Source organism: Dermacentor albipictus, chromosome 1, assembly GCF_038994185.2.
Source record: "Dermacentor albipictus isolate Rhodes 1998 colony chromosome 1, USDA_Dalb.pri_finalv2, whole genome shotgun sequence".
Taxonomy (NCBI): Eukaryota; Metazoa; Arthropoda; class Arachnida; order Ixodida; family Ixodidae; genus Dermacentor; species Dermacentor albipictus.
The window spans coordinates 387,446,581-387,468,317 of NC_091821.1; the positions used below are offsets into that span (position 1 = coordinate 387,446,581).

The 21,737-nt window shown below is 45.5% G+C and overlaps 2 protein-coding genes across 11 annotated transcripts in view; one reads left to right on the plus strand and one right to left on the minus strand.

Moving 5' to 3' along the window:
* The window catches only part of LOC135902476 (uncharacterized), an 867,879-nt gene that overhangs the window by 696,677 nt on the left and 149,465 nt on the right, over positions 1-21,737 (minus strand). For all 3 annotated transcript variants that reach the window (XR_011511382.1, XR_011511381.1, XM_070531982.1), the window contains exon 1: positions 414-595. The gene's annotated coding sequence lies outside the window, so the exon portion shown is untranslated. Of the gene's footprint in view, positions 1-413 lie in introns of those variants that run through there.
* The window catches only part of LOC135916969 (calcitonin gene-related peptide type 1 receptor-like), a 333,393-nt gene that overhangs the window by 271,279 nt on the left and 40,377 nt on the right, over positions 1-21,737 (plus strand). For 7 of the 8 annotated variants that reach the window (XR_010569125.2, XM_070531976.1, XM_065450400.2 and 4 more), the window contains 5 exons: positions 12,196-12,303; positions 14,220-14,348; positions 15,034-15,212; positions 17,225-17,427; positions 20,011-20,136. Coding sequence is in view for 7 of the 8 variants with exons in the window: in XM_070531976.1 (XP_070388077.1) it covers positions 14,307-14,348; positions 15,034-15,212; positions 17,225-17,427; positions 20,011-20,136 (550 nt within the window). In the remaining variant the exon portion in view is untranslated. Of the gene's footprint in view, positions 1-8,178; positions 8,373-12,195; positions 12,304-14,219; positions 14,349-15,033; positions 15,213-17,224; positions 17,428-20,010; positions 20,137-21,737 lie in introns of those variants that run through there. The other variant, XM_065450403.2, reaches the window with a different exon arrangement.

Here is a 21,737-nt window from a genome sequence, read left to right on the forward strand (position 1 = left end):
CGCATATCGGGAACGCGCCGAAGGAAACGCAGTGAGCGTCTTTGGGCACGTTAACGCCAGGCGTCATCTAAATCAAGTCAAGCATGTGCTTCGACTTAAGTTGCATTTCTGCATACGGGGGTTAGGATTGATTTTACTTTATCTTTTCTCAAACACCTGAATATCGGGTGTTTTATTTAGCTGCACCAAATTTTAAAAAATTGCCTGTGCCAGATAACAACTGTAGCCCTTGAGCTAGATTACTCGATGGGGCGGCCATTACTTCAACGAGAAATCAATTTGCGCTAATATAGCTACAGTAATGAACTTTGTAGCTAATTATCTTACTGTACATATTTCAACACACACACATGCATGCAGACACACGCATACAAAGAAAAGCTAGCTTTCCAGCTATTGTCACTATAGCTTACCTGTCGGTTTGTTGCACATTAAACGCCAAACCACGGCAATATATTTTTTTCGCGGAACCCAATCGCAGCTCGCAGGAGACGCCAGACGAGAGAACTTGGAACGCGTGTGCGCGGATATGCTCTGTTTTAAAGTGCAGCTTTCTCTATGAGTGCAGCTCTTAAGCACCTGATTCTGCGTTGAACTTTGGCGTCCCTCGGCATAACCGCATGAACGCGCTCGTGCCAATGCTCGCGCGTTCGTCGTCGTCTTCTACCACAGCTGGCTCCGATGCCACTCATCATGCCATCGTTCCCATACTGCCCCTCCCTCTGCGAAGGCGCTGACGGCACTGGCCCACTGCCAACAGTGATTAAGGTCTCATATTATTAGCCTCATTATATCGCGAAATGAAAACACCTATCGAGCTGCGCTCAAATTTCGCATTTGGAAGTACCGTAACTGACGGACACATTTTAATCTTTAGAATCTAAAAGCCACGAGACGCAAGAAACAAGCCACACACTTATTTCTTAATCGAATGACATAGAACCTTCTGTCTAAGGATGAAAATTCAAGAAGTTGAGGTATGCCAGAAAATTCTAAGAAAATTCATGGCTTTCTTTTTTTGTTAGTGCTCACCTTCCGCGTTAACAAGCTGGCAAATACCTGTGAAGCAGTGAGACGTTACCACTCTGCGTTCACTTACTTTCTTAATCATTTTCTTCGCTAACATTATCCATATTTATTTCCAATGACAATACTGCAATTTAAGTAGGGGTTTTGATTTTGGAGTTCATAAAGTATAGTTCTCAACTGATAACCATCAATAAAAGTTGTTGTTCTGTCATTTTACACGTTCCATGCTGTGCACGAAAAGCTGAGAAAAACTCCAAAATACGATGAAAAGTATTATCTCCAGTTCATAACGAGGCTTCGTCCGTGGTAGTACAGCTACGTTGACGTGACGCCATAAGATGCCGTAAAGTCTATGTGTGAAGCATTAATTATCTCATACACTCATAATACCTTGATAACTACTAAATTGCAACATGTGTTCCAGCCGCGTTAAGCTCATGAAAAACAGGGTAGGTTTTTTGAAATGTTTCCTTTTTCAGCTTTAGTTCCGTAGCCGCAGTCTCTATACCACCGTTTCCTGAAAGCATTAATTCATTGCAAGGCTAAACCTTGTATAACCTCGGGTTGAGAAGCTCGCTGAAGGACATTTCACAACTGAAGACGTGACATTTTCAACTGGAACCCCTGAAGTACTTAATTCCTAAGACGCTACAAAATCGCACGATGAAGTCGGGTACGTACATTTCATTCTTCAGTACTATCAGTTTTTATATGAAAAGTGACTGACAAAAACCACAGTTCGAGGGCGTTGTAAGCCTCACAACTAATTTTTCAATTGCCGCCAAATCTAAGCTATGTTAGGCTGCGTCATGAAAGTGTGCTCTTGCGTTTATGTAATGAGTTTTGGTTTCCAAGGGTTCACTGAATAGCGTAGCGAAAGAGGACATTCGAGCATTCACTGTCTGGTTCTCGGAGCTTAATTATGTATGTACACTCCACAGGGAACAACAGGGTCGGATATATGTGTGTTTGTGCGTCACCGTCGAAGCAATTTTATAACTCGAAACATGACTTGTAACTTGAAACGATGCTTAAACAAAATATAAAACTCAGTAAACCAGACTGAGGCGTCTCTGTAAGACGGCTTAATCTGCGAGTAGGACGAACGTTTTCTAGATTATCTTTCCACGTTATTGCTGTATTATAAATGCTCGCCCTTGGCGGTAACACAACCACATTTCTTCGCCACTTTCTTTTTTATTATAGTGGGGTCTTGCCAACAGACTCGCAGACTGTCACAACACCGGCGAAGTCTGGAGCATGAATGATTTCCACATTTTAATATTTTAAACTCTCTGGCTCTCTGCTCATCGGAAATAGTACATTTCCTAAATTTGAGCATAGCTATGTGTGCTTTACAAGAAGCCACTACTTATGCAGATTAACTTCAACAATTCATTTTGACCGACTGATCCCCTACGCACGAAACAACTTGCAAAAGTTTCAAGTACTAAACTGCGATTCTTCTCTTTATTGGTATTATAATATAGTCAAGAGGTCGCGGACTTTACGTTTTTAACAGCGGTGCTCAGGCGGAGCTACTGTCGCACTGACTCTCAGGTTAACACTACCTGTAGCAACAACACTACCACTACCATCACACTTAGGAATTTGTGGCAGGGCGTTCACTCCTCACGCTGGAGCTTATAAATGTTATCAGTGCTTCGTCGCCTTGTTTCGTTCAGTACCGAGAACTACCGGCAGGTGTTGATAAAGAAATCACAGCTCTTGAAATAGTTCGGCAAGACGTCGTGTATCTGCATTATCTTGGCCGACAACGGTCGATCGTTGAAATCGCACACCCGTGCAAATCTCGAAATGTGCAAGAGTCGCACGACCCAATTAGCGACCGGGGTGCGCACGAATCTGTAACCGCAATTTCTAGCGTTGGTTTTATATTACCGTGACTTCCAATTCCGGCTGCCTCAATCACGAGGACGTCCAGACGGCGAAGCAAGGAAGCAGGCGAGGATGTTCGAACATTATCAGTTGTTGGAAAAGAAGAGATGGACGGATTGCGAGTACTCATCATCGTCGCCTACGCGCAACGGTACGAGAAACCTAATTGCGGGACCGTCGTGCGACTCGGAAAACTCGACACGGCACGTTATTGCCCCACTCTGGTTGTGGAACCATCGCACGACGCGTCTGTCACCATGCTCGTATTACGGGCCTGAAAATATGGGCAGAAAAAAAAAATTGAAATTGAGCGATCCAGGTTTAACGACGAGTCGTGCCATGTCCGGGCTTAGATAATCGGCGCCGCGTGTTTGTTTGTTTTTGTTGTTGCTATCTATATCTCTTTCGCAGCAGTGGCTCTTATGAAAGTTTAGACTAAATTGGGACCAAATTAGGTTGAAATCGGCACACGTTTGGGCGCACAGTGGGCTTCGGTGCTTGCTAAGCCCAAATGTCATACGTTGAAATATTAAATTCCACTATGTAGTCCTATTTTCCGTTTCTGTCGCTTCCGTGCTGTGGTCGAAGAGGTGTAGCACTGTCGAGATCCCGTGTTCTCCAGATCGTCATTATTTTGAGCAGAGGAGGCTGTCCATATAAGGTTACGACATCATCCTGAGATACAAGAAGCCGGTACACGCATTACCCTCGTTTCTCTGATATGCTTCTCTCACTCTGCTCAGCAGGGGTATGACCGAAGGGGGAGGGGGGGGGGGGGCACTGGGCAGGTGCACCCCACCCCAACCCTCCGAAAGTTTGGCGTATCAGGGATACGTGACATAAAACCACGTGCGACAAAGACCGCCTGCCCCATCCCTCTCTCCCGGACAAGTACGTGCCCCCCACCTTGCGAAAAAACTGCCTGGCTGCAGCTCGGAGGACTATCGCAGCGGTTGTCTTTAAGAGAATCGCATACCGATCAGCATTCACCGATTCACCGATGGCGTAGCCAAACTGTAAACGACCCGTCAACGGTTCTGTTTACGTGTTTACCTCGCTGCACCGCTTTAACGTAGTGTAACAAATTGTCTAAGCTTGTGTTTCGTCAAAGAAGCTTCACGCAAGCATAGATCATGTAAAATGTTCCGAAGACGCTCCACCGGTGACAAAATCCGTCGGCGGGCCTTTTTGCGTGGTTCCCGTATACATCACCTGTTTATCAAAATCTCAGTGGAGTGGGGACAACTGTGCTTCTATATACATATGGAGCACTGATACAACGAAAGTTTGGAAGCAGCCAAGGTCGCAGCCTTGACACATCTGATCTGTCCAGGTGCGCAGTAACCTTGACACTAATCGAAAAGTCGGTACACCCTTCGTGAAAACTTTACAGTGGAAACGGGGCGTAACCAAATCCTCACCTGCATAGGGTAGCTGGCGTCTTGTTGCAGCCACCGTGCTCGACAACTGACAAAACCAATAAAACGTTCGCGTCCTCAACCCCGTCTAACTTTTTTCGCACGTGTAGGCACACTGCACTGCTGAGAGTAAGCCTTGGTCACGTGCCAACTGTGTTCCCTACAGCTTTTGGCAAGGCGTCGGAGAGGAAAATGCGCGCAGGTTTCTCACTTTCAGCACTCCCTCCTCCACCCCCCCCCCTTCGCATTTTTCTTTCTTTGTCCATCGCAGCTTATCTGATTTCGTCAAAGCCGCGCCCGCACTCGAAAACGCAACCGCCGTTCTCCGCTTACCCGCGCAACATGTTCGCGTTTGCAGCAGGCGCCTCGTCGTCGGGCCAATAAAACGACGCGGATGGCGCGGGCGACGAAGTTCTCGCCTCCCCGCAACCCTCCCCCACGCGACCCCCTCTCCCGCAGCTGCCTGTTATTCCCTTTATTACTGCATCTGCCTCGTCATCATACCTGAGACTCGTTCCAAAACGAACGGGTCGGATAACTCGGAAAGGCAATCTCGTCAGTTGGTAATCGCTGCGGCTTCGCTCCAGGGACGCCCCGACGCTACCGCTAATGACGCTCGGAAAAAAAAAAAAAGTGTTGCGCGTCTTTGTATGCGCGCGCTTCAGTAGCATCGGCAGCGGCTGAACGTGAAACCCGCTCTTTTGTTTTCATTCTTCCAAACAGCGCGCGCGCCTATACAACTAAGCACGGTGTCAGCTTTCCGCGACGACAGCGGCTGCAAGGGACTCGGTAACGCGCCAAAGTGAGAATTAAGGGAAAGAATTGAAGTTGACGGTGCCCCCTCGTGGTGAAGCCATTACGTGTTTACTTTATCTCCCCTTCTTCCAGTGCAGTCACGTGCCCCCATCTTCGTTTTGTATCATCGCGTGCGGCAGTTCCCTGCCTTCTTTCCCCTCACCGACTCTCTCGGCTCGTATAGCATGTCGCAGCCCGCTTAACGACTCAACTCGTTATGCGGTTACACCCGCGTGTCGTAATTTTCGCTCCGCTTGTTTCATAGACGATGCTCCAGTAGCAGCTACCGCACTTATGGATCCCTTATTCGTTGCTTCGCCAGTATTTTTTCTCCATTTCTTTTTCTTTGTTCTTCTAGTACGTGTTTCCTTTACCGCAGCGTGCAAAACGTGGGCATATAGGATTCCAATCGGTGCTAAATCCAAATGGCCTGTCACCTCATCAGCGGTGGCATAGTCTTGCCCCCTTGTCTTTCCGTTGCGTCCCGTGTCCAATAAGTTATCAAAGTAAAGAAAATGAAGCCTGTAATGCCTGATGGTGCCTGCTCTACCTGGGAGTTTCGGTTCTCTGCACTGCTTCATCCTGAGTTTAGTGAACAGAGTAGATTAGGCTCTATTCGCCAAGAGAGCTTTCGCTATCGCGTCCGACGAAGTCTGCGCCTAGTCCACAGGGGGACACCGATGTCATTTCTTCGAGCCCGGTTTTTTTTTTCGTTATTTTTCCCTTCTGGGGCCCAATTTGCCTTGACGTGGAAACAAAACCGAGAGTAGCGAATGTGGATGAGCCGTCGCTCGCTTAATTGCGTTGAGTCTCTCAGGTTTCAGATCAGGCTGGGAAAGTTCACACCCATCGCGCGTGGCTGCTCGTAAAGTGTGAAAGTTTTAATTAAGAACCAACTCGCTTGCGCCACGTTCCTCGAACTTCCAGCTAAGTGGAAGAAAGTAAAACGAGAGAAGAAGAAAAAGAAGAAAGAAAAGCGGCGAGGCAGAATTCAAATTTCTTGGCGGGCGATATATGTGGCGCTCTGTGCAAACGTGTCGAGACAGGCGACGAGACGTATTGCGTATCATTGTGAAACTATTCGACCGACGAAGTCTTATTTTATGTATGCATAGTGTACAAGTATTTTATGGTCACAATTCAGTGGACCACACCTGGAGGAGATGAAGTGCCTGGCAGCACAATCTTGACTGAGGGCTTTCACCCTACCGCATGCCTATTCTCAACAAAGTGCTTTCTTGAGTTGGACTCGTAGCGCCCGTCCAGTGTGTCTTTGTGCGTGCGTTCGCTTGCTTTGCACTAAACCTAATGTAGGCGTTTCCTCTCCCTCTCCTTCAGCTGCTTAAAAACAAAAGTGTTGCGAGAATAGGAGATGCCTGTAGTCACTGCGGTCGCGCTCAGCTGTTTCGAATTCTTTGTTTTCCGCACGCTTTATATGAAGTGCCACTGCCTCGTATGCCTGTGATGTATGTGGTGCGGACAATATGCCTGCCTTCTCGATGGGCTTTACATCGGTGTCATCAACGTCATTGTGGTCTGGTAGAATGGAGCACAGATATTTTTTGGCTATTTATTGATTATAGCAGTTCATTAAACGCCATAAATCCTTCTAGGGAATTAACGCCAGTGATATGGAAACATTGCACTCTGCCGGTGCTAACATAAGGGGCAGAAACTTGGAGACGGACAAAGAATCTCGAGAACAAGTTAAGGACAGCGCAAGGAGCGATGGAATGAAAAATGTTAGGTGCAACGTTTAAAGGCGGTAAAATAGCAGTGTGGATCAGAGAGCAAAGACCTACATTCTAGTTGACATTAAGAGGGAAAAAAAAGGGAGTTGGGCAGGTCATAAAAAGCGCAGGGCAGATAACCGGTGGATCATTAGGGTTAACGAATGGGTGCCAAGAGAAGGGAAGCGAAGTCGAGGATGGCAGAAAACTATAGGTGGTATGATGAAATTAGAAAATTTGCAGGCGCAAGTTGGAATCAGCTAGCGCAAGACAGAGGCAACTGAGATCGCAGGGAGACGAAGCCTTCGACTTCCAGTGGACATAAAAATAGGATTATTATTTTATATTATTATTATTATCATTATTATTAATATATTTTTATATTATTATTATTATTATTATTATTATTATTATTATTATTATTATTATTATTATTATTATTATTATTATTATTATTATTATCGTCGTCGTCGTCGTCATCATCACCAGTACGCCACGCCCTTGCGTAAGCTGCTGCGGCAGCCGAATCGCACACCAGACTAACGATGATTAAAGAACGCGTTGGATTTAGAGGTCTCACGGCATAAGAATGGCTGAGGCCGAAAGATACTGACCCTAGAGCTTATCAGGTTATCGGTGTATGCAAAGACGTCCATTCCAAGGTTTTTCCACCGCGTTGAACGGTCACAATGGGTCGTATTTGTAGACACAGCAACTAGCATCGGCCAACTTTTATGAGGGGCAATTATCCGAATGAATACGTGTATATACAGTGCAGCCGTTATAATAGTACGAAAAAAAAATTTTAAACTGCGAGGACATGCCGCACCCACGTGCAATGTGACAGGTGCAAATCCGTCGTTCGAGTGCTCCGGTCGCTTTCGTTAATATTATATTGGTTCTGAGCCACACTCGCTGCTTCATACGGATAGCGCCAAGACGACCTTCGCTCTTGCGGCACCGTCTGTCAATACAAAAAGACAAGTGTTCCTCACGTGTATGTGTAATCGTTAGCAGCTTATTAACAAGAATGGCCGCTGTTCCTTTGCTCTCCTCCTTATTTCTTTCTTCTTTTTTTTTGTCTCCTCTCCTTTCGCAATCATGGCATTAATTACTCGACCTGCGCCTTCCGCCTCCCGCGCGGCGACCAGTTTTCAAGGTTACGTGGGGTTTGTATTGGTTCGGCTCGAGGTTCACGTTGAAGCCGTGTCGCTCCTGCTCGTTTTTCTTTCTCCTTCTTTTTCTTTTTCCGCGTCAAACGCTACAAGTATGGGGACGCTAGAGGCGACGCTGTTTTAACGCACGCAGACGCGGACAGAATGGAGATCCAACGGACGCGTCTCGCCTTGCGAGGAACAGTGCTCATTGCTAAGTTTTCCAGCGTCGTCGCAACGTGACCGGAGGAACGGAAGATTTGAATGCGCAGCGCATCTATGGCGACGTGCAGCCTCGGCGCAGTACTCTCCTCCTCTTCGCGTGCACGTCGGTGGCCTGGCAAAAGGTGAGCCCTTGCGAAAGATTAACGAGAGGGCATTAAGCGCTCTACCCTGTATATATAGTGACACAGGGAGCACCCGTACAGAAGATGCAATTGCTCGAGGAGCGAACGGATGAGCGGAATTTCGATTAGTTGCTAACAGTTAGTTTCGAGAAGTCCTACTTGTTACGCTAACCTACGGGGGTCGGAATCCAGGCGATATCAAAGAACCTTAACGTGCCACCGAAGACTGCGAGTAAGAATGGGTGCCAAGGAAAAAGAAGCACTATAGTCTAATATGGCAGAGGATTGTACAGGGTGTCTTTATTTTAGATCGTATTGATCTTTTTTGTGAATTAGGCTATGACCGTAGTGGACGTAGCATTCTTGCATATCGGTTCTTTGACGAGGGGGACATACCTTGACGCTAATAACGTGGGTACCAAAAACTTATTAACAAAAAGTTGAAAACATTATATCGGAGCCTTGGAGGCAGTTGTCTGTATGGTAAGTTAGGAGGCAGACTCATTTCAACGCATCCCTATATCTTTTGTAGTCTGGAAAATTGCGCCAAATTTGAGAAATTTATCATCGAATTGCAAGGCCCAATCCGAGCAATACTGAAACCGAGCACGCGCCCCGGTCGCGTCAGACGGAAACGCCCTGCGACGATGTGCGACGAAGTTTGGATGATGGTATGCGGAGATCAAATACTGATGCGGTACGTTAAGGCGCTTGCCTGACAAAACGTGCTGCATCAGTTTCTGCCGCAAGTGATCGTCACGCTCAGTTTCAAACTTCGTGGCGCTTTTCATCGCAGGACGTTTCCGCCTTATTTGACAGCGAGGCTGCCTTTTCTGATCCCATTGCGCGCTGGGTTTCAACATTGTCCGATTGATCTTTGAAATTCGACGGATAACTTGTTGAATTAGGTTCGATCTTCAAGATATAAAAGAAAGGGGGGGGGGTATTAATTAAAATGTGACTGTCTTCAAAGTTGCTGCTTAAACAACTTCCCCCAAGGTTCAAATAAGAAGTTACTTGACTGCATTTTTTGTTGATCAGTCTTATGATACTCAAGTTATTAGCGGTAAAGTATGCCCGCCTCGGCGAATAACTTATCTGCAAAAACGCGCCGTTTGCTACGCTCATAGCCTTTTTATAAAGAATCTGTATGAAAAGAAAAAAGAGAACAGTGCATTCAGCCGCTATGTTAGGAAATTTGCAGGCACATGTAGTCGGCTAACGCAAGACAGGGGTAATATAACATTATGGTGTGATGGCTCCGCCCTGCAGTGGTTGTTGTTGATGATGATGATCATGACGATGACGCCGACGAGAATGATGATGATAGTGGTGGTGGAGGTGGTGGTGGTGGTTCTTAGGGAAAGCTGTCATGTAACCAGAACACCGTCTTGTAGATTCGAAGGATGAAGCGGTCTGAAAATATGGACTTCTCAAGATATAGCAGAAAAGTAATGGGATGAATACATGGTTCACGAAGCCAAATTTTTTACCCTGGTAAAACGGGCTCCGCTACTCGTATATATTGCCCAAGGGCTACAATTGCCGCCACTTCTACAAAAAATTGTGACCGATTCCGTCTCACACGACGTAATCCCATTCGGTAGTGCTTTCACCTATAGCTTGTTCCTGTGTTCATTCCTCTTGAATTTCTTTGGCATGGTCCAAAGACGCGGGTGGCTTTATTTTATTGCGACATCCGTTTGGAGCTCGGGAACCAGGGGTACTGCGTCTGTCCGTCCGTCTCGTCTGTTACGCCGTCGCCATGTTTTCGTCGTCCTCAGTTTCATCCTCATTCTATGGCAAAGAAGAGCAATGCTTCGTCCTCCACCGATATGGTGGGAGCCGAACTCACGTCATATCGCAGTGAGGATGAGGATGCATGAGCTGTAGCGCATCATTAGCGCTCGGAAGTTTGCGCGGGGTTTCGTGCTTCACGCGGAGTTTCGTGCTTCACGCGAAATCACACATCGGCACGTGTGATTTCGGAGTAAACAGAAAGTCATATACTGTAGCGCACGACAACGACGTTGTTGCGAATGGCAAGGAAGGAGTTGCGTTCGTGGGAAGCTGCCGTTGTCCGCCGTGAAAGCGTATTGTTTGTCATTGTAAATGAGTTCATTGTAGATGAAGGAAATGGCTGAACTTTGTTGACCTATATATAATCATGACCATATAAAGTCAACGGACAATGAAGAAAATATTCGCTTTCTTTGCCTAGCCCCCCTGCGGAACTTCGTGTGGCTTCTGCTGGGTTGGTGCCTCCCCGGATATACTTGTGGATAAAGGGAAGTTTAATAGACAATGCACGGAACGTACCCAACTAACAAGGGTTACCAATTCTCCCCTTAAGTGTGACGTTGCAAAAGGCGTTCCCCAAAAGCTACAAAAAGAAATGAAAGTACGGCAAAAAAAAAAACATATTGCACACAAACAAATGTTTCAAGGACACACATTTTTCTTGCGGTTCTTCGATACGTAAATTATTTCTAGTTCCTTTTAAAGAAACAAAGTTTTATGCCGTACCAGGACACAGTGCAATACGCTTTAGCTATTAGACAGTTTTAGTGCTGCGCCATGACGACACGTACGCAGCACGCAAGCGCCTTGCGGAACGTGGCACAACACCTCGTGACAACTGTCATTTTTTTTAGTACATAGGAGTGTTCACGTACGTAAACGTAAGAAGACCTGATGCGTCATCTGGAGGAAAGAAATAAAAGGGCTTGTCCTATACAATCAAGCCAAGCCAAACCAGACGTGCTATCCTGGTGCCAAACCAGATTTCGGCACAGTAGCCGCCATATTGCGAAAACGAACAGTCTCGCGCTGTCACACGCAAACGACAACTACAAGAGCAGCACGCCGAGGCCTGCGTATTGTTAGGAATGCTCATGCAAGCCGTCGCTCGGGTTCATTGGGGTGCTCGGAAAAAGTAATAACGTTGCCTCACGCGAGCTGCTGGAGGCTTACTTTATCCATCTGGATGATGATAGTACTATCAGTAACACCTCTGCTCTGCTTAGGAAAGCGAAATTTGATATAATAGATGAGCTCCTGTGAATACATTTGGCGGCCTTTACTGTACGCGCGCCTCACAATTTGGGGAAAATTTTCGTTCTGACGTGCTACATTTATGAAAGATCAGTTGTAAGTGAACATTCTCCCGTCCTCGTCCAATTTTGTGCTGGTTGTTTAGTCTCCATATTTGAAGGACCGTCTACAAAGAAAACAGCTGCAGAGGGATACATATATATATATATATATATATATATATATATATATATAGCGTAGTAGCGTAGTATATATATATGTAGCGCCAGTGAGCGAATCAAATGACAAATCACTACACTCAACTTCTGAATTTTATGCGCACTGATAGGTATCTCTAAAGCCCATTGAACCTCGTACTAAAATGGCGCATAATATTCCAAGGCTTATTTTTTTATACACTGGTTTACTTTGATTTGACTGCGACAAAAGATTCGATGACAAAAGGTGACAACTGTATTTAGACATGTGTCATACTGCTCTGTCCACGCCCCCTCAGTATGCGCCCGATTGGGAGGTTGCATTTCCACATTTTTTTTTTAATGGTGTGGCACATGAAAATTAAAACAACATGCGATTAACGTTAAACATAAACATCACCCGAGAATACACGTTGCATAGAATGAAAGTGCCCACACATAATTGTGCGCCTCGCCGATAGACGTACCGCATCTAAAGCCGCTACGCTAAACGTTCACCTAGATTCTAACACGTACGTTCTGTTTGTATTGTATTTTTACTTTACTGATTTCTGGCCACGCGTTCCTCGCAGGGCCGACAATGGCGATACGGAGCCAAGGAGCGCTGCCTCTCTCTGGCCCGGATGTTCGCGCTGTGCCTCGCAGGTTCCACTGGCGATGAATGCAGGCAGCTCCCCATGGTAAGGCCTTTAGAAACTTTATTTCCTGATGTTTATTTCTTTCCTTAGAAGCTGCTATTCAAGCGGTTTCCTTTCTCATTATGGCATATTGCTCGAGTAGCGAGGGAGTCAAGGGAACCAAGGGAACATCTTTATAGACGGTCTTCGTCTCGCCGTTCTACGCGAGTGAAATGTAAGCGATCTTAGATGCAAACGGTACGGAAAATTTTCATCCCCCGTACTACAATAAATATAACGCTACAAATAAGGCATGGCCAAATAAATACGCGCTGCGTGATCCGTATTTATGCAACACTAAAACAACGCACATAAGAATGCACATGGCGGAATACAAAGGACAGATGAGGCAGTAACAACGTTAGGGAACGTAGTTTTTAAGCTTGCTACGCGAGGTCATTGGTATGCCATCTTGGAATACTAGTGCAGCGCAAACAAGACGACGACGCCATAAAAGAACGCGCACACCACCACTGTGTCTCTGTGTTCGTGGGCTCTTCACGTGTCTTGGTCCTGTTTGAGCAGTATTTAGAACCATCGACATAAGCTGAACATAAAACGCTTTAGAATAATGTAAAAGGTGGGTGATCAAAGAAGAAGAATCCTTGCTTCTTTCCTACTTATGTGAGCTCTCGATTGCTTTCCTCTCTCTCTCTCTCTCTCTCTCTCTCCCGGTCAAGTGATAATTTTCATATTTCGTGGGGTTTCGTTACCAGTCGGCACAAATTAGCGCGCAATTAGCGCGTCGCTCAAAACACCGCAGTTAGGTGTCATTTTGGGTGCCTGCAAATACCTCAGTCACACTTTGAAAATTAGAGAAGTACTTCCCGAGCTGGGTGATTACATCATTTATCGAATTAAATCTCAGTACGGAAACAATTACAGGTGGATAATCCACGGTACTAGAAACAATATGCACTGGGTTTTCTTTGGGTAACGCCAATACTCTCTTTATAAAGTCTTGGTGCATGATAGTTGGAAAGCACAGTGTAGTTCACTCAGCAACCGAAGTGAGGCCCAGCCGGATTCACTCGAAATCAGAATCAACAGCAGCAATGCGCAACAGCGCTTATACTCGGACTCAAAGAAAAAAAAACGGGAGAAAAAGAGAGAGGCTGCAGTTTCGCCGGAAAAGCGAAGCAGTATTAGTGATTGCTAAGCATGCGACAATCACATGAAGGAAGATTACACCACCGAGAGGACTCAGGCTATGAAATTGAACTGCCTCCTACTATAAGATCTTGTGTACTGTATACTTATATAACGCCGTGACTTCAGCGCTCAATTCTTCGAGGTCACACGAAGTTTCTTCAAGAGCGAGAAATTATCTTTCTCTCTATATATACACTTATGATATGTGAAGGGGGGGGGCGGCGGTTCGGAAAACTAGCCGCCCCCCCTCCCCGGAAAAATGGAAACTCTCCGCCTATGACCATCGCTGTTTCGTACGCTGCATAATAAATGCAATTTCTACCAGCATTTTGGTTTCAACTCATATCACATACTAACATAATAATATCATAATATCGCATGATTTTTCATAGGTTTAAGAGGTATCTATCTGACGGTATATCTGGCTGTAGATGGGGACGAAATTGGAGACCGGGATTCTGAATTTGGTACGCTGCCTGATGCCTACTTGTAATCCTTGGTCATGACTCATATACCTTGACTCTAATACCCTGCCTCGCATGCCAGCATAAATACATCTCGTACGTTTTGCCAAGAAGAATGGTGCGCAGTTTAGCTCTGGTTATGGCCACGCATCACTTGTATATGAAATAGAATAAGTCATTCTTCATTGCATTCGTAGCCTTTGAAAGACAACCACTGCGCGACTTCTTCCTCCGGCGTAACTTCATCGCGCGAGAGAACGGTATGACTGAGTGCATTATTATCCCGTGTCATTGATTTTTCAGGTTCATCGTGCGCGGAGTTGAGCACTGAAGCAGGGAAGACAGCTCACGTGAACAAGGCTGGTTGCTTCGTCATCACCAGAGAACAGCATGCCACTCGGGCATCTTCGCATTTACTTTGTTGCTTCCTTGGTGAGTGGCGCTCAGTATATCACGTATTTGTCCCTAACCTGCGGTCTCACCTGACGGTTACTGGCGATATTAAAGTTCAAGGTATCTTCAAATTCTGAGAATATCCATGTGCCAGAATGCAAATGTGCTACATGAAGCGTACATTTTTGTCTTGCAGCGAACGCCACTGTTTGTGAACATCTGTTGTAAACGCATGCGTATTTCATCAGCCGCAAAGTACATGACGGCAAACTGATGTGTGACACCACAAAGTTGAGGCGCTAAATGTCACACTCACATTCACACTTGACCCGAAGGTTATTTGTATCACCAAAAGCACCTATGGATTTAAACATTGTCCTTGTACCGTGAATTTTCTTTTCTCTCCACTTCATAGCCACAAAGAAGCACGTTGTCTGCTATGAGTGCAGCGACAACCACGTATAATGTTTATTTCCCGTCTAATTGTTAGAGCAAAGATAAGTCTTCGCAAAGGATCCCGAGCATTCCGAAGTGGCCAGACATTTTCGACAAATCTAGAGGCATCAACTGTCGGGAAATATTGCAGGATGCAACTATGCTCGAGGCAACGCATTAAAAAAGAAGGTGTAGTGTGGCTGTAAGAGCCGCTTTGTTGCCTTTATCGGGTCTCGGTCTTTCATCGGTCAAAATTTTATTGATCTCGATCATTGCTCTTCACTCGCAGCTGGCGGCTGGAGCACTGTGCATGGTCTCGGCGCGGAGGAACCCGTACGAAAAGGTTCCCGGCACGTGCCGCATGGAGAGCCAGCTGTACCTGGAGCCGCACGTGTTCAGCAGGCTGACATCGGCGCGTTGCTACAAGTACATGCCCAGCCTGGCCTTCAAGAATGCCTCTAGGCTCACGTAGGGACCACCGCAACCTCTTTCGATTCAGTCGCTATACCATTTGGGAACCTGCGCAGTAGCTATCTTATGGCGCATTCGAACTCGTTCGTGTAATAGAGAAGCGGGCGACCTGGAAAAAACTGTGCACTTCGAATAGTCGCACGAACTGGCAACGACAACAGCCCCCGTGTTCTTTCTGTTGTCGTTGTCAGTTTTTGTGCGCTGCTCAAAAACTTAAACTCGTTATTACCGCGCTCCGACTCAGTTTGCAACAGTGCAGAGGCCTCTCGAGTTGCGGAGCCAGAGACGGCATGTCCGAAGCGAACGTTCGGTTCCTCCCAGAGGAGTCGGAGGCACCACGTGATCGGAATTTCGTCGGACCTCGGACGCGCTCTCATCCAGGACGGGAGGGCGCCTGCGGACGCTCTCAGATGAGGAGTGGCTCTCAGAATCAACCAGGCGAATGTACTTTTGGACTTTCTGAGGGCGTAGTTGGTGCATACTTGAAACATAAAACAACAAAAGAAAGGGGTGTCCATCCCTTCTTGTTCTTTCGTGCTTTGTTTGTTCCTTGCAAGCATTAATTATTCTGCTCTCAATGAGTGTGTCAAGAATGTGTTCGGATATCTCGATTTCGACCATGCGAATGTAAACCGTGTCACGGGTGTGCTTGGCGACGCTCCAAAGCGTCCACTCAAAGGTGCCCTTTATGCCTGTCATCTACTGCTATCTTCCCTATGTGCGGCCAGGCAGTAATTTCTGACCTCTTGGGTTCAAGAACACAGTGAAAACCGCATTTTTAATTAACCCTCCCCTCCCCCCTCCAAGAAAGATAGAAACAGGGGAGGGGGGGGGGGAGGGCGTCAGCCGCGATATAGTCGAAACCGGTGAAGTAATGTTCAGCAGTCTATAAATCTCTAAAGAAATTTAGGTCGCTTTGCGATGGCTGATTAGGCACTGGTAAATTATCAAGTCGCCACTTATGCATAGGTCAGCAGTTCCCTCGATGTGTTTGAAGGGTATACGATGTAGGGCTGGTTTACCAGTGGCAGTTGACTTTCCAGGAGCACTATTTGCAGCTCTCACCCCTGTTTTACGGCTCTACAAGTACGTGCTTGATTCGTCATGGACTTGAACCACAGAGAGTTTGCTCAAGGTTGAAGGCATTAGCCCTTCATGGAAGGCTTTCTGGTTCAGAGTGAGGACGTTGTTATGATATTCAGAAGGACACGAAAAGATCACGATAGTGAGAAACTTAGAGAATGGGGTAACGAAATCTGATATAAAAATGTGAACTCGTGCATATCACTTCTGTGTAAACCAGCCTTCCTGGCTCGCATTGCGTTCATATCGATTTTTCCGTCCTGATGTCCTAGCAGATGGTTAATCTGAATCAGTCCGCGTATATCAAGTAATGCTTTAGTTGATGATGAGGCGAAGGTACGGCGCTGGCAATGATAAAGCTGAGGTCACAATTTTCAGTGACCTAACCCTCGGGACACAGCTGCGAGCTCAGCTGCCGTATTTTAAACAAAAGTGTCCTTGTGTGTTGAAAGAGAGACAGAGAGAGAGTTCACAATGGCTCACTCTTAATAATTGCCTACATTTTCAGTGTCTTGCACGGTAACTTCCATGAAGAAGTCACGACGCAGCGGCTTTGTCATATCGGCCGAGTTAGCTGGTGCATGTAACGTCTAATTTTTACCTGCACAATAACACTTAGACGTCAATGAGTCCTCATCCTTTGAGCTTGAAGTTTCTTATTTGTTTGCTTCACTTGTTTGTCTGTGCACTATACGCACATGGCACCGCCGGGTGACACTTAGCTTCGGAGCTTCTTTTCTCGAGGGCTCTATCTGCACTTTCTCGAGAAACGTAAATTTTAATTCTCGTCACACATTGAACAGCTTTGGTGATCGGGCTTTAACTATTTCACACAAAGCCAAGCTTTCCAGAAACTTGCCTTTATACAGCGATGCTGATGCAGTTCGTTTTCTGACAAAGCTTCTCGGTTTCTTCCCTTCGTGCAGGTATTGCCGCAAGGGTTGGCTCTGTCGAGGCGAGTGCGAAGGTGAGTGCTTCCAGCCGTACGGCAATGACAGCGACGTTCAAGTTCTGGAGACCTTCAAGAAGGGGCTCTATGCCGGCCGCTGGAAGAGCTGCTGCCAGGCGGCGCGCGATTGCTGCCAGGAGATGATTGCGGACGATCAGGCCGGATTGAGTGCGACAAAAGGTATGCCCTAAGATTAACTCGCAAGACAGCGCGCCGAAAGCACTGTAAGCAATACTAGAAACAGGCAGCAGTCACCCTCGGCGGTATCTTTAACGTGCAAAAACAAAAGAGTCTAAATTCTTTGTACAGCTTCTGCCACAGACAAATCAAACTAGAATGAAAAAAAATGGTTCCGGCTGATAGCAGCTTATTTACTGTAGCGCACAAAATTGAAGAGAACGCAAGCGAGAACGCCTGTACTGATGAAACAGGCACGTGCAACTGAGGGTGAACTTCGATACCTAGCGTCCATTGCATAATTGTGCGCTTTCTAAGAAGCGAGAAACGCGGTGATATGTCATTAAATGTAGAAAGAAGAGCAAGAACGTCGCTGCATGTGGAAGAGTTTTGAGAACGAGAGCTTCACTTTAAAAAGAAATGAAACTAAACAGTAATGCTCGAAGACGGCGCGCAAGGTAGGGGACGTATTGCTGCCCTTAATTAAGACTTTGGCGCTTCTGTAAGGCTGCTTCTTGGAGGAAAAACAAATAGCAGACACATTAATATGCGCTAGAAAAATTGGTACGTCACTGTGTGCGTTCGTGTTTGAGCTGTGCGGTTCGATTTTTCCCCTGCCAACAATGGCATGTCATTTATTGCACATGCGCAAATGAGTTTTACTCTGTTAATTTCAACTCAAGGCTCATCCGAGCTGCCCCTATTCATAGAAATGTGGCGTTTATCGTAAGCTCAGTTTTCAGTTTTCAGTTTGTTTGTTTTTTTAATCTGCGTAATTGAGGCTCTTCAGCTGTTCTCGCACACCCCCGTTAAACGCGAAAGCCGTGCTTTGCGGAGGACGCGTCTGCTGTGCACCAGAGCCAACTTCACAACATGCGTTTTTCGATGGAGGTTGCTGTTACTTACACTTTTAGATGGTTCTCACTCAAGTTCCATCTGTCGATCAACCATGAAAAAATGGCTTGTTTTATTAAACGAGCGCACCGAAGAAGTTGACATAATGAACGATGCTGGCTACCTTCTTTTCTTTTTAGATATACGAGAAATATTATTACACGCTCACTCGAATGAAACTGGCAGACGACGCGTGGCAGTAAAGTGTGTCTGGGGGCGGGAGGGGGGGAGGAGGAGAGAGAGGGGAAAGGAATATTTACAATTCGGAGTGTGGCGACAGCTAGTGATCCTGCAGAATAGCGTGCATGACTCATCGATAGTCTCGAATCGTGTGAATTGCAGTGCTCAAAAAAATTAAAACGCGAACGATTCGGTAATTACCTTAACGCGTTGTTTTTGTTTCCTGGCTCACCAGCATTAGTAACGGTGGCTTAATATACAGCCTCCAAAAAAATATCCTTGAGTTCTACTCGATGCTTGTAAATCAACTACAGACCTATTACACGTGGCTCCTTCATGTAATTACGCGTAAAACGCGTTTGTCGCTATTCGTTATTGCTCGCGTTTCAATTTTCAAGCACTGTACTTACTGCATGGTGGTAGGTGAGATTACCCATGTATCATTTCACACAAGGGAGCAGGAAGAAAGTGGTTTCGTTTGACATTGCTGCCATGAAACCTACTTGAAGCTGTACAACAGCGGCAAAGAAGAAGACGTATACCGGATGTTTCAGTGAATCCGTTTCTTTTTAGAAAGAACTCATAAACAATAAGGTGTTCGTTTTCTTTATATTTATTTGTGGCTAACATATTACAGCCGCAGACGAACATCAAATATTGTGCGCAAATCACTTATTAGCTGCTTAATAAACAGTTCAAGCTGACAAAGAGAATGTCTTTGTACGTACTGTTTAATCGCAAACTCGTCCTGAACGCTGCCTGAAATAGAAGACCATTAACAATCAGGCAAACCTCTCAGACTCGTCCTCTGATCTTTAACACTGTCCTTTGCCATAACAATTATCTGTTGAGGTTCTCCTTGTTTCCCCGAACACTTGCAGAATGGAAGACGCTTCCACGTGCATGGATTCACTCTAATAAAGCTATATATTCCACTGTATAATTATTTCTAATTTCTTTTTTTCCTTTTCCTGCAATACAGTGATGTCAAAAAATATTTAAGGCGTTGTATCATTCATTACTTTCGCCTTTAGAACTGTTTTTGTAGTTCGAACTATTATATTTTTGCTATAACATTAAAGTGTTATTGTGGACGCTTCGTTGTTGTTACGTTCTGTATTACTTCGCGCTCCTGCTAGGGCACTTCGTACGGGCAGTATTAAAATAAATAACTGTCACTAATTTACAAGTTAATGCGTTTGCATGGGGGTCGGAAAGAGGAGGCGTGCTCACCACTGTGTGCTCTCGTGTTTAGTGCGCGTACAACAGGCCTGCTCAAGCGTGCTTACGTTCTTCTTAAATGTCTTCCTCGTTTACATGTCCGCACGTTGCACACTCAACTATGCAAGTGTATGTGAGCATACTGCGGACTATTCTTCTCTACTTCTTCTCATTCTTCACTCCTCTTTGCCCCTTCCTCTACTCCAGGGTAGCGAATTATAACAGGGCTCCAGCCTTGTTTACCTCCTTGCCTTTTCCTTATCGCTCTTCCCTTACTCTTCCTGCTCGCAGATGGACTTCACTGTCCCGCCACGTGGGATGGCTGGACATGCTACAAGGACACTCCCGCCGGGACAACCGTACAGAAGCCATGTCCAGCGCACGCGTACTTCATCACCGAGACGCCGCAGTGCATCAGTAAGCCACGTAACCTATCCCATCTCGTCGCCAAGTTGCTCAGAATGTCGCGGGCATCTTAAAGAAAGAGGCGTAGAGATATAGAATTATGATAATCTTAGTTGTTAGAGTGCGCTACCAGAGATGAGCTAAACCACTGATGCTGAAAGAGGAATACTTATTATGCATCCCGCTCTCCCCTTTCAACCTTCCTCCTCTCAAAAATTAAAATGAAGAAGAAAACGACACAACCTTAAAAAACGTATTTTAACGCACTTTAAATTCCTATGAATAGACTGCGGCAACGTCTGAGCATTGTATATTCATTAAAAAAATGAGTTTTTATTCGGAAATGTCTGATAACAAAAGTCGGTTACTGTGGGCCCTTCCTGCCCAAAATCAGGAGAACTAAATTACATGAAATACCGAAAATTTAATTAACTTCACTTTTACCAGGACAGGTTTACAGATTTAGAGAACAATTGAAAGAGGAAGGTTTGGTCGTCAGTCTCTTTGATAATAAGCCATGTCTCAGCTTCCGTTGCTATGATACATAAATGGAAAAAATATTCTAAATGGGACTCTCTCTTTCTTTTTTGCTCTAGCGGGACTTAATGTTTGCCCTTTGCGTCCTTCGCACGCACTTCAGCTCACAGTTCGATGTCGACACCGCACTTTGCACAGCGGTCAAGCCAGCGGGCCACCGGTATTTCGATCCTTAATTATATTCATTCTGCCTGCGCGCAATCGGAGCTGGTATACACCTTGAAGCTTACAACACCATTCGAAACTCGGACTTAAATATGGCGCACGCACTTGCTCCAACAAAAGGGTATCCCGGTACTCCCTCTGTTCTTAGAGTGAACCTGTTACCATGACTGGGTCCTGGAATAGTGTAAGTGACAGCTATTTAAAGAACGCGCTTGTGCCCTGCTTTAACGTGAGCCACGTTAGAATCCATGGCTGTTTGTGCAAGACTGCATATAGTGAGCAAGGCAATCCAAATAAGAAAAAACGGCAAACTCTTTTTTTTTAAATCTCATTATGGCACCAAGCAAGCATACAAGGGAGGCGAGGCAAGCACGGGGGAAAATAATATCTTTTCTTTAAATTGAAATGTAGATGTATCAAGGAAACGGGAAATGAAACCGGATGGTGTCAAGTTGTCTTTGCGTCAACTTTTATTTCCCTTTTTCTTATCTCTGCATTTCAAATTTAGGAACCGTTAATTTCTGCTATGCTTGCCTTGTCTTGGCGATTCTATAGGAAAAGCAATCTTACTTAAGCCTCACAGAATGACACAGGATGCGTTGTTACGACGAAAAGAGCAAGGTTTGTGAGCAAGCAAACAAGCAAACGAGTAATTTTTTTTCTTCTGTGGAGGTCATAGTTGACAGACTAAGGTGTTTTGGTTTTGAATCATCCGTAATATTTAATCTGTTTGTTTATTTAAATTCAAGTCTAGCTGCGGTGTGGTGCGTTATATAATCGATGGTATATTTAGGAGCACTATTAGTATCTTCATAGACTTATATGTAACCATACTTCTGATACGCATATACGTTGTTGGCCAAGCCTTTGTTTAATTACTGTGGTTTTTATAATTCCACACACTGTACCGA